Source organism: Euprymna scolopes, chromosome 28 (assembly GCF_053919585.1).
Source record: "Euprymna scolopes isolate OS-2025 chromosome 28, ASM5391958v1, whole genome shotgun sequence".
Taxonomy (NCBI): domain Eukaryota; kingdom Metazoa; phylum Mollusca; class Cephalopoda; order Sepiida; family Sepiolidae; genus Euprymna; species Euprymna scolopes.
Window position 1 is genome coordinate 14,073,903 of NC_136509.1, and position 13,000 is coordinate 14,086,902.

The 13,000-nt window shown below is 31.0% G+C and overlaps 1 protein-coding gene across 2 annotated transcripts in view; it reads right to left on the reverse strand.

Annotated features, from left to right (window-relative positions):
* Nucleotides 1-5,529: 5,529 nt before the first annotated feature.
* Nucleotides 5,530-13,000, reverse strand: part of LOC145249481 (enhancer of mRNA-decapping protein 3-like) — a 56,170-nt gene continuing 48,699 nt past the window's right edge. Inside the window, exon 7 of one of the 2 annotated variants that reach the window (XM_080111074.1) lies at nt 5,530-6,731. In XM_080111074.1, coding sequence (XP_079967200.1) covers nt 6,400-6,731 — 332 coding nt within the window. In that variant the 3' untranslated portion in view covers nt 5,530-6,399. The remainder of the gene's footprint in view (nt 6,732-13,000) is intronic. The other variant, XM_080111073.1, reaches the window with a different exon arrangement.

Genomic DNA, 13,000 nt, shown 5'->3' on the forward strand with positions numbered 1-13,000 from the left:
TTCTATTCACACACATAAAAAATATTGTGCTTTTTTTCTTTTTTTTGATTGGATCATTTTAGATTTTATCGTGTATCATTTTAGAAACATATGAAAGAAATAGATACATCTTGTCAGATCATGTTATCAAAAAAACAGTATTTAATTGATAAGTTTTCTTTCATAAAAATCACATAATTGGTAAAAATAATCAAATTCCTGAAATTACTAAAAATAATTATAAAAAAAAAAAAAAAAAAAAAAAAAAATTAAAAAAAAATGGAAACTGCTTTTTCTTTTTTAATTTTGTTTACTCCAAGCAAGGCATATTGCCACTGAAACGTGATAGGGGCCAGATTTATAGGAGACAATCTGGATGAAGCACTGAGCAGCAAGATGTTTGTCTACATTACATTTAAAATACCCAGCAGCATCAAATAGTTTTAAACCATAGTCACATCCACAAAATCAAAGTCGGAATTGAACGCGATAACTCTTTGACATTTTAGATACATAGACAGAAAGAAAGTGACATGCCAAATCTACAAATAAAAAATAAATTTAAAAAAAATAAAAATAAATTAAAATAAAAAAAACCCATTCCTTTACAACTAATCTTTCTTGCTTGATATTCATAAGAATTTCCTCCATTTGCAAAATAACCGCAATTTCTTTTTTATTGCAAGTCAACAGTTTTTAGTGTTGTTCTGACATGATGACTGATAGTTTGTATGTTTTTGACTACTGTTCTCATATAGTCCGACAAGACACAGTTGATGAAAGTTGGAGGCTGCGTTTGTCACAACATTCCCTAATTTTTTTAGTGCGTAACCAATGAAAAAGACTAAGTAGATTGCACTCATCAAGTTGAAAATAAAGACACTCGATAAAGTGCTGACTCTCAATATTTTAGGTTTCTGTAATGCAAAAACAATCATTGATTTTGAGATTTGATAAGAAAACATGTTCAATACCAAGAAGTTAGTAATCATTTTAACATTATATTTATCTTAGAAATCCATAAGCAGTGGATGTAGTTTGCTTAAAGCATTGGGTGTAATATATATAAAATAGGTATCCATTCTATCGTGAGAGACAATGGATACCCACTGTAAGAGTGCCTGCATGTGTAAGTGTGAAAAAAAAAAAAGGGGGGGGTTGCACAATCCCCAACCTCACCTATCCGGAGTTGGCACTGCCTGATTCCAGTAACAAGTCCAGGACGATTGAAAACGATGCCAAGATAAGCAAAGAGCACATACAGCACCTGGTATTCCCAAATGGTTACCCATTCTAAGTACTGACCAGACAATATAAGTTCAAATGTATTGAATAAATGATCAAGAGCTTGATAATTGATCACATCAGAAAAAGCCTATGTGGATTCATCAACGTGTTGGTGAAATGGCTTGTCTTGTTAGGATGTTTAATTGAACCTTTGACGAGATGAGCGAAACATTGAGTTTTCTGATGTCTATATAATTTCACTTTTTATAGGAGAGATAATTTTTAGAAATTTGTTAATGATGTGGAAATGTGCCGAAGTTTGACTAAAAACAAGACAAAGTTGAGGTAATTTTTTTTCTCTTGACAATAAAAACTAAGAAACAAAGAAACTCAAGCTTATAGATAGATCTATCCTGCAGAATATTTTCATAGCAAACCTCACAGCCCTCATTTTGTATGACATAAAATCAGAGTCAAATGAACATTTGAAGAAGAGAGTATCCGCGAAACATTATTATATATGGGTTCTATCATCGCATGTACAATGAGCTAAATGACACTGAAGGCAAGGAAGCTTTATAAAAATATTAAAATTATTAAAAACGTAAATAAATAAGCTTGAACAAAAAAAAATAAAATCAACTCATTTCTATTTTTACCCGAGTTTTGTCTTCAGTTCAGTTTTTTATCCAACACACGTATTGTTAACAGTCTTCTATAAATTGTCTACATAAAAATCTTTTCTTTTTTTTTTTTTTTTTTAACAGGAAATTCTTAGGAATACTAAGCAATAAACATTAATGAAAAAAAGAAAAAAAGAAAAAGAATTTTAGAAACTGATTCCATGCGTTAGCGATGCACCAAAAATGAAAATAGAAAAACTTTTGCTTAGTGGTTGTGAATAAAGTACAGGGAACACTGGATAAACAAGCCTATCGCAGGCGTAAAGAGACAACTGAAGAGTCAAAATGGCACTAATAAAAAAAAAAATTCACAATGTAATGGCCTTCAGGCAATTTAACCTTATAAAGACGTTTACACTCTTGTATATTTTAATAAAGAAATGAATGATTTTTTTTTTATTATTTTTAATTACTTTCCAGTGGGGAAATTTTTTTTTTTACTTCAATGAAAAATAAAGAAAAATATATATATAAAAAAGTTTCTCTTTTTAAATTAAAATTATGTTTAAGCTAAAAAAAATTAAAAGATATTTTTTAAATTAATTTTAATAAAAAAATTTAAAAAATCTTTAATTTTCATATCATTTGTTATTCTTAAACATAAAAATTTAAAGATTTTTTTAGCTTTGAAAGAAAAAAAAAAAAAAAAAAAAAAAAAAAAAACGGTTCAAATTTTTTAAAAATAAACTTTCATTAAAAAATTTTTTATTAAAAAAAAAAAAAATTTTTTTTATTAAAAATTAAAGTATATTGTTTTAAGTTTTGGATGCTTAGCATCCACATGTAAAAAGAAAAGTGTATTTCGAAAAAAAATCATTTTGTGTTCAAGATCCATAGCAAACATAAAAAAAATAAACAAAGAAAATATTCCTGGATTTGGATCTAGATCACAATTTATATCAGAAACAAACTTTGTTTCTTGAATTAAAAGTGGTAGCAATAACAATGTTATTGGGTAAATAAAATACTTTTGTTTTTAAAAGAAAAAATCTTTTTTTTGTTATTTTCTTAAAACATTTTTCTCTTTCTTTTTGCTTTTCTCACTGAGATCAGAAAGAAAAAAAAGAGAAAGAAAAGAGAAAAAATAAAAAAAGCAAGAGAGAAAAGAGGAAAAAGAGACAATGAGAGGAAAAACAAAAGGAAAAGATAAGAAAAAAGAAAAAGAGGAAAAAGGAAGAAAATGGAAGAGAAAAAGTGAAAGAAAAAGAGAAAAAGGAAAAGAAAAAAGGAAAATGTAAGAGGGAAAAAAAGGAAAATGTAAGAGGGAAAAAAGGGACAATGGATACCCACTGTAAGAGTGTCAGTACATGTAATTGTGAAAAAAAAAGAAAAAAGAAAAAAAGGGTTGCGCAATCTCCGACCTATCCTGAGTTTGCACTGCTTGACCCCAGTGGCAAGGAAAAAGTCCAGGACAACTGGAAACAATGCCAAGATAAGCAAAGAGCACATACAGCACCTGGTATTCCCAAATGGTCACCCATTTTAAGTACTGACCAGAAAATATAAGTTCAAATGTATTGAATAAAAATAAAAAAAATGAATATGTAGAGCTATTATAAGCGAAATTATATAAACATCAAAAAAAGCTTACGCGGATTCATCAACATTTTTGTGAAGTTACTCGTCTTGTTAGGATGTTTAATTGAACCTTGACGAGATGAGCAACTTTGTTGTTGAAACATTGAGTTTCCTGATGTTTATATAATTTCACTTATATATAGAAGAGAGAGAGAGAATTTTTTAGAAATTTGTTGATGATGTAGAAATATGCTGAATAGAAGCTTAACTAAAATCCAAACAAAGTTCAGGAAAAAGAGAAAGAAACAAGAAAAAAAGAAAGAAAGAAAAAAAGGAAAATGTAAGAGAAAGAAAGAAAAAAAATAGAAGCCAAAAAGGAAAAAGAGAAAACAGTAAAATATGGGTGAAAGAAAGAAAATGGAAGGAATAAAAAATAATTTTTTAAAAATTAAAAAAAAACAAAAAAAAAAAACAAAAAACAAAAGAACATGATTCCTCAAAAGAGACAATATAAAATGGCTTCAAAAATGTGTCTATTAAACATCAGACACATTCTTAGAAGTCAGTTTGATTTTTTTTTTTTTGTAGATTGGGATCATCGGGAGGGGGAGGAGGAGGCTATCATGACTCTTGATTTGAGAACCGGTAGCATTAAGAGCTTTTGGTATAGGATTATAAGAGTTCATGGTTTGCAAATTGGAATCCGAGAGAGTTTCAGTTTGTGAACCTGAGATTTTTCCCCCCCAAAGCTTTTGATCTAAGATCATATGACTTTAGCTTGGCAATCTGGTTCATTCTTCCTTTCTATTTTTTTTAATCTTAGAGATCCTATTTTGGTGGAGGGGGTGTAGATGGAGATCTTTTTTTAGTTTTTATTAACGTTTGGGTTTAGGATCTATGGGATAGGGATGAAGGATCCTGGAAGGGAAATTTAATTTTAAGACTTCTGTTCTTCCAATTTGAAATCTGGAGAAGATAGCGGGACAATAACCATTAAATTTCTATTCTTTCTAAATTTTACCATTCTCAAAAAAAAAAAAAAAAAAAATCTGTTAAATTTTAAAAAATAATTTTTTTTTACATTTTTCTTTTTTTTTTTTTTTACAGATGAATAAAATAAAAAATATGTAATCATTTTTCGTTTTTGTTTTAAAAATTCAATTTGTACAGTATCAAATAAGAGCACAGCATTTTAGCCACAGCTTCACACAGAATATGGACCGTGTACACATGGGCGGCCAGGAATTTCTTAAAAGATAGCAATACATGGATCATATTTTAATGGAGATGAGAGATGGTGAACTCAATGACGAACGATGTTTTAATATAAACATTGATAAGCATGCATATATAAGTATACACATATATAAGTATACACATATATAAGTATACACATATATAAGTATACACATATATAAGTATACACATATCTACTTATAATTACACCGATGATAAAGTCGTAGGTTTGAATGACTACACGTTAATGTACATATGCAAATATAAGCAGATTGAACTGTAAGAGAGAGAAGAGATGTAGAAGGATGTAAGTAAAACCATGAAATTATATATGAAATGTTATTTAATACATATGAAAAGAATGTGTCTTCATGTATGCTTGTGAAGTCAAATAAGTTTATTTGTATCTACGTGGATCGAATTGAGAGGTAAAAAGTATTCAAATGCACATATGCAAGATATAAACCAAGTTATAACTGCAATAGCAACTAAAAAGGAATTGTCTTTTTCGTCAAGATTAATTTTTTAAAAAAAGAAATATTATGACATCCCACGAGCACGTCGAACAAATTTTTTTTTTATTCTTTAAATTCTCTTGAAACCTTGACACAAGCAAATGCACACAAAAATGGTTTTAGGTTTTAAGTTTGAAATGATGAATATAAGAAATAAACGACTCCCTTTTAGAAAATTTAATTCTGGACAAACATCAGATAAATTTATCTTAAAACAGACGCTACGTAAACATAACCGAAGAAGAACTCCAACACGAATAAAAAATAAAAATAAAAAAGCTTCAAATCAAAATCTGAAAATATCGAAGAGAAAAAAAAAAAAAAAAAAGAAAAAAAAAAAAGAAAGTTGTAAATTTTCCTAACCTCTTCTGTTTTTTTTTTCTGAACTTTTTGATATTTTAATTGTTATTCATTAATATATATCATATCACATGAGAACCCCCCCCCCCAAAAAAAACCACTAAAGGATAAAAAGATCCTAAAATCTAGAAAAAGATCAAATGAGTTTGAATGGGATCAAAATTTAAATGGGTGAATGTTTGCTCCTCTAATTGAAGCTTATCTGAATACCTTCTTTTGTAGAAGCATTTGATTTAAAATAAATTTCACTTTTTTTTTTAAGGTTCATACAGAATGAAATACATTGGAACAGCTTTCTATTTTATCTCTTATTATCTTCTTCATATTTATGTATGCGTAGTGGGAGTAAAGGGTGTTTGTATGTTCATATTTGCATACACACACGCGTTCCATGTTCATAAAAAAAAAAAAAGAAGTTTTTGCTCTTGTATTATACAGACATTTTTTTCTTTTCTTTATACAACCAAAGTTAGATTCTGGGCATTATAAACGTTCCTTTTTATTTAGTATTGCTTTTTTTTTTAAACAATATTCATAACAGAATATATGAGTAGCAATGAATATTTTCACTAACCCAGCTTGTGTGCAATACTAACATTTTTGGTTCGGGTTAGGTTTGTTTGGAAGCCAGTATTATTTAGAAGAATACAGCAACCTTGTTTTGAGATCTGAAAAGCAATAAATCTTACTATTGCTGTTGGTGCTACCAACACGCCAGCATCATCCTCATCCTCATTGTTGTCGCACTATGAACAAAGAAATTCCCCTGGGGATGAGTTTTAATCTTGTTTCTTGTTCTTTGTTCCTTATTTTATAATTCCACATTTGTTTAATTTGTGCTGTTTGATTTTGAAAATGAATTCTCCACTTGAGAGACTCTTCTAGCTCTTAACATGAAGAGGGATAAGAAATTTATGTCCGAAAGGAGAGGAGTACGTGATGCCCACCTGAGCCATAACCTGACGTGGTAATCCGAGATCACACAGATAAACCTGTCCGCATTGTTCCCTGAGGTTGAGTGGAAGACACAGGCTGAGGCACCATTTGGCATTAATCAGACTACCCTGCTGCGGAGGGTCAATTGCCAAAACAGGGGCTTTGCTGTTGTTGGCCCAATCAACCAATGACCGATACCAGGATTGGTCCCTGAAAACCATGTTCTCATGATTGTCCAAAGCATTTATGATTATATCAACAGTTCCTTTTGGTAAATCTGAAACCAAACAAGAAATTCATTAAAATAAAAACTAAAAGTAAATCAAAGAAAAGGTTATAAAAAAAGAGTTTATAAGTTTTTCTATGTGGCTATATGAAATGGTGAAAGAACAGATGAACAAAAACAAATGATTCGAAACAGTATATTTTTCTTCAAAAACTTATCTATTTATTTTTCAATAAAATTTTCATTCACTCTTGATAGAATCCAGGATGGTAGAAAAATCATGAGAAAAGTCACCCCTTCTATATAAAAAAAAAAAAAAAAAAAAAAAAAAAAAAAAAAAAAAAAAAACCTTTCTGCTTACAAAATGTCCAAGATGTCTGTTATAGAAAGTATGCCAGTTTCACAGACAATACTAGATTCAGAAGAACATGATTCATGAAATATTTTATTTCTTTATTAATTAAATTTTATCTCATGCTTTTTACTATTACCCTGTAAGATTATATATTTTTTTAATTAATATATTTATTTTATATTAATTTGGTACTTTTATATAAATTCATAACAGGTGAATTATTTTAAAATTTATATCTTTGTTAAATTAATTTATAAATTGCTCAACATTATTCTTATAATAATTCTAATATATTTATTTAATGTTAATTTATATATTATTAATTAATTTTATTTACTCAGTTATTAATTTTATACTTAAACAGACATAAATTTATTAAATTTAGTAACAGGCAGTACTGAAGAAAAGGGAGATAATTATACACTTTTAAACTAAGTGCTCTCTTCTTAATGTATTTAAAGAAATCGATTGTTTGAATCAGAAAAATCAATTGGTTTGCTATCGATCTGATGCAAATGTTCTTAGTAATCCTAGGAGGTCCACCCTCCCAGCCCTTACCTCCCAACTTTCAGGAGCAAGTTTATCACTTTTGTCTGAGGTGGCCTCATCAGGGAATACTGAAGGGGCTACTCAGACTTATTTTTGCAGGGCCAGAGTGCTTCTCCTTAGAGGAACATTGATCCATTTTCTCACCTTCTGACCTTGTGTCACATCCTCTTGTGGTGAGAAAAGTAAATTCCATGTTACTGGGAGATGTTGGGTAAGAACCAGTATCAAGAGTGTAGGTTATATGATAAAGTCAGAATCCAGTTAAAGTCTGTTATTAATTGGTTTACATTACAAAAGAAGGATTACTTTGATAATATGCAAATTTCCTATATTCTTAACACCGGAAAGAATATTGATTTGGGTATTTTCTTGTGTGTTACCATATGAGGTGACTTGTTTGTAGAAAGGGAATATGTGAGTGTTCACATGCTTTTTAATGTGCTGATATAATGGTCTTACAGTGTTACCAATGTAGAGGCTACTGCACTTAGCACATTGTAATCTATATAAACACAATGACAGACTCATATTGGAAATTGGGAAATTTATCAGGATACAAGGTTCGAAATTGTAATTGTGTTGCAATATTTTTGATATATAAAAAGGGTATGATCACTAAAAGTTGGGAGATTCTACTTCTAGGAACTGACGAATCAAATTAAGTCACGTTCTACTATTAACCAATCAGAAACCAGAATTGCTCCATAAAATATTGAATCTTTGAGCATTTCAGCACATAATTTTTTTCATGTCAACATGAGAAGGATCTTTTGCTCTTTGCCTTCAAAATTATAAAGTCCAGGACCTGTACAGAACAGCTACCCACTGAAAGTTCTTCATCTCCAAGACTTGTACAGAATAGCTACCCATTGGAAACTCTTCTGAAATTAAACATGGCTTTCAATTCAATAATGTTTCTTTCTTTAAATGGTTGTTGTCCAAGACTAAGGCTGATGTGGGAAAGTTGACAAAGTTTTCATTATGTATTACTTTAAGAATGGTGTGATTTTGTCACAAAAAAAGTTTCAGGAAGTAGGTACTGCAAAGGGCAAGGTGTCTGCATCTTTTGATGTTATTTAGGTGGTTTATGGCAGATGCCGAGTAACCAATATGTTGTAAGGTCTGGTAGAAATTAGTGTTGGGAAATTGAAACTTTTGCAGGTATCAGAATCAGAAAAATTAGAGACAAAATTTAAATTCCAAAAAACATTCTTTTTTTGTTTAAACTTAATTTTCCATTGCTAATACCGGTGATAAAAAGTTCATATTTATTTGAAAGTACTAGAAAAACACAAATCTATAAATCTACTATATGATTTTACCCTATGCGATCAGGGCTGCCAACCCCCTGTATTTCCTCCTATGTCTGAAAACATGCTATGCGACATACAAATATCTGTGCGTGATGTTGCCAAACTAATCAAAAACCTCAATTCCAGTAAAGCAACTGGCCCTGACAGCATTCCTCTAATAGTGCTGAAAAAGCTTCAACCAGAACTAGCTCCCATACTTACAAAGCTGTTTAAACGTTGTCTTAAGGAGAAATGCTTCCCAACATCCTGGAAAACCTCATCAGTATGTCCCGTATTTAAAAATTCAGGTGATCGCTCATCTCTCTCTCAATACAATTAGTCTCCTGTGTGTCATGAGTAAGTTGCTAGAATCTGTTAAATAGAGAATTAGTCAACTACCTCAGCAAAAATAACTTCCTCAGTGACATGCAATATGGTTTCCGTTCTGCTAGATCTACAGCTGATGTGTTAACATTTATATCATAGGATTAGCGAATCTCTCGATGGAGGCTTCCTTTCTAAGGCAATTGCCCTTGACATATCAAAGGCTTTTGATAGGGTGTGGCATAACGGTCTACTCCAGAAAATCTCCAGCTACGGTATAGCTGGAAACGTCTTTTCAATTATTAAATCATTTCTCTCTGATAGGTTCATAAGAGTAGTGGTTGATGGGAAAAAATCTGACGCTCACAGAATTAATGTTGGAGTCAGTCAGGAATCCATCCTGGGCCCAACTCTCTTTCTGAACTACATCAATGATCTCCCAAATCACATTCTAAGATCATTTGTAGACATTTATGCCGATGACACTACCATCTATGGCAACACTTTAAAAGCCGTAAATGGCCAAGTTCTCCGATTCTCTCTCCTCTGATCTTGAGCACGTGGTGCAATGGAGAAAAGAGGTGGCTGGTTAATTTTAATGCATCTAAGACCAAACCTATCTTTCCATCATCAATGCTCTGATCCCTTTCTGGCATCAATTGAAATGAATGGTTCTCATCTTGAGGAGGCTCCATGTTTTGACAAACTTCTGGGCTTGCTCTTTACTCTTGATCTGAGATGGAACATTTACATCAAATCCGTTGCTAGGGTTGCTGGGAAAATGGTGGAATCGTTCTAGCGTTCCAGTAGATATCTCATTACTGATACAATTCTCTACATGTGTAAGTGCATTCAAGGATGGAGTACTGTTGCCACATCTGGGCAGGAGCTGTTAAAAGCAGCTTATCCTGCCTTGACAGAATTCAAAATAGACTTTGTAGCCTAGTGGGGGATGTCCCTTTCTCTTCCCTGGAACCTCTTTCCCATAGAACAGATGTCGCGAGCCTATTTCTGCTTTATTGTTATTTTCATGGCAAGTGCTTGTCTGAGCTCCAATCTATGGTACTTCCTGACCTGACTTACATGAAAAAACATCTATCTAGCTGAAACTACTATCAATAATTTCTCCCACTCTTTATCTGTGCCTAAATGTAGATTCCATGACCAAAGCTTCTTTCTTAGAACTGTACGCCTGTGTAACTGTTCTATTTTCCTGCTTTTCAACTGACTACAATATGATTGTCTTCAAGTCCAACATGAACAAATTCTTGATGAGCCATCCCCTTAAGTAATCCAATTTACCAAATTACCACGACTAATGATGACTGGCATGTTCCCCTTGACCACTGTACACGCATTAACCCTTATCCTGAAGTGGCCTCCAGGCCTTGATAAGTGGTGACTCCTTTGTAAATAAATAAATAAATAAATAAATTTAAAATTGCACATTGAAAATAGCATAATTAAATAAGTCGGGAAAATATGACAATTCAAAAATATAGATAAAAATATATATATATATATATATATATATATATATATATATATATATATATAATTAATCTACATTTAAAAATTATCCCCCTCAGTTACCCCCTCCTAAAAATAATAAATAAAAACTGAAATTCTACTTCTTTTTTTTTTTTTTAGAGGTTTAACACCTTGAAAAACCTGGGAAAAAAAACTATTTCCAAATTTAAAATAAGGAATCAATTTTGCATATAAATTTAATATGAGATTATTACACACCAGTGACTAACCAAATAGCGTTTTACAAGCATTTAAAGAATTCTTGTATGTATTTGTTTCCAAAGCAAAAGGATCAAAAAGAAAACCCTACAAGTCTGGGTGGCAATTCCAAAATACCATCCTTAACTCTAAGCCTAGGTAGCAACAGACCCCCACCTCCGCAAAACATGGTTGCATTTGAAGTTTAACACAACACAACAATGAAAAAGATACCTAATATTTTGGATTCAATATTGGGCTTGTGTGCACTTAGCTCCAATTTAAAACTATAGGTGAGGAAATGTAGAAAAATCAATGTTATTTACTTGAAAACAGCATAAATACTTAAGAGGGGGGGGGTATTATGGATGGTTGGGCATCGCCAAGTAACCTAAACGATTATTATTATGACTGTTATTACTAGAAATCGAGATATTTGAATGCTAATGATGAAAACAAAATATTTTGATAGGGTTTGGAATTTGGGAAAATCGAATGTCAACTGAAATATGTATTAGGAATTTTACTTGGTAAAATGGAATTTTAGAAACAAACAGAAGTTTTAGTTTTCATAAATAACAAATGGATTACGTGACAAAGATGAGGTGACTGTTTTTGTGCTTTGTAGCGTTAATTAGTAGTCACGTGGTGAGAGAGTTAAATAAAGATAGCTTATATATATAAGAGCAAATAGTTAATAAAACATGTTAAAAAACACTTTGAAAAAGAGTTAAAAAACATATTTAATCTGAAAAGGAAACACTTAAGTGGATTAAAAGGAACACATTTCTGTCTGATATATATATAAAATGAAAATTACAATTGAATTTACCAAAATGATCTAAGTTGGTAAAATTAAAGTAAATTATATTTATAAAATTATCTCAGCCAGATATAAAAGCTCAATAAAACCAAATAGGAAATAGAGCTTATAATATGAGCAAACAGTTAATAAAATATGTTAAAAAACACTTTGAAATGAGTTAAAAACATATTTAATCTGAAAAGGAAACACTATATAAGTGGATAATCCTTAATCTGCAGAGTTTCAAAGAAATACTCTCCTTCTCATCAGAGGGTAGGAATTAGCAAAATGCGGGATAGGATTTTGCATGCAGAAGTATTTGATGAAACAACAAGTAAGTCAAAGATCTCACTTGAAAACAAAATAAGTTAAGCAGAGGGAATATGGTAAAGAAAAAGGTGATTACACATGAATGGATAGGCTGGTGGAAGATAAAAAATCCAGTGACGGTAAAATCCAAATGTAAAACTTCAAGAAAGTTAAAAGAATTTCCATTTGTACAAGTAAAATCCAAGGAAATCCCGTAATTGGAAGAAGATGGTCCATAATAATCCAAAGGCAGAAATCCATGGAATAATTCACAAAAATGTGTACAAGGAAAAAAATATTAATAAAAGAAAAATAAGATGTGCTTTTCACTCTACTTCCGAGACATAACTATAAATATACCCTCTGATGAGAAGGGGAGTATTTCTTCGAAACTCCGCGGATTAAGGATTATCCACTTATCTAGTGTTTCCTTTTCAGATTAAATGTTTTTAACTCATTTCAAAGTGTTTTTTAACATATTTTATTAACTGTTTGCTCATATATATATATATATATATATATATATATATATATGTACACACAGTCTGTTGGAGTCAATGAATAGACCAAGAGAGATTGAGTCAGAGGTTAGTCGAGTTGGAGAGCATTTAGTAAGATGCAGGGACCAAGAGTAAGGTGCAACTCCAAAGACAGGGGTGGGGGGTGGGGGTTATTAGGAAATAAAGTTGCATAAAATAACCCGAATGTCGATTGTCATTTCTCAGGAAATTTTCTTGCTCTTTACAGACCAACCAGCGCAAACCTATAGCATTATACAAACAGTTCCTTATTCAGGCTAAAAAGAGGCGACCATGTTCACCTCTTTTTAGCCTGAATAATCCCTCCAAAAAGATACTTATTCATCCTGTAAGGAACTGTTTGTATAATGCTATAGAGGTTTGTGTTCATTGAAGGTATCTATACGTTATATGCACTAGATAGATATATATATATATAT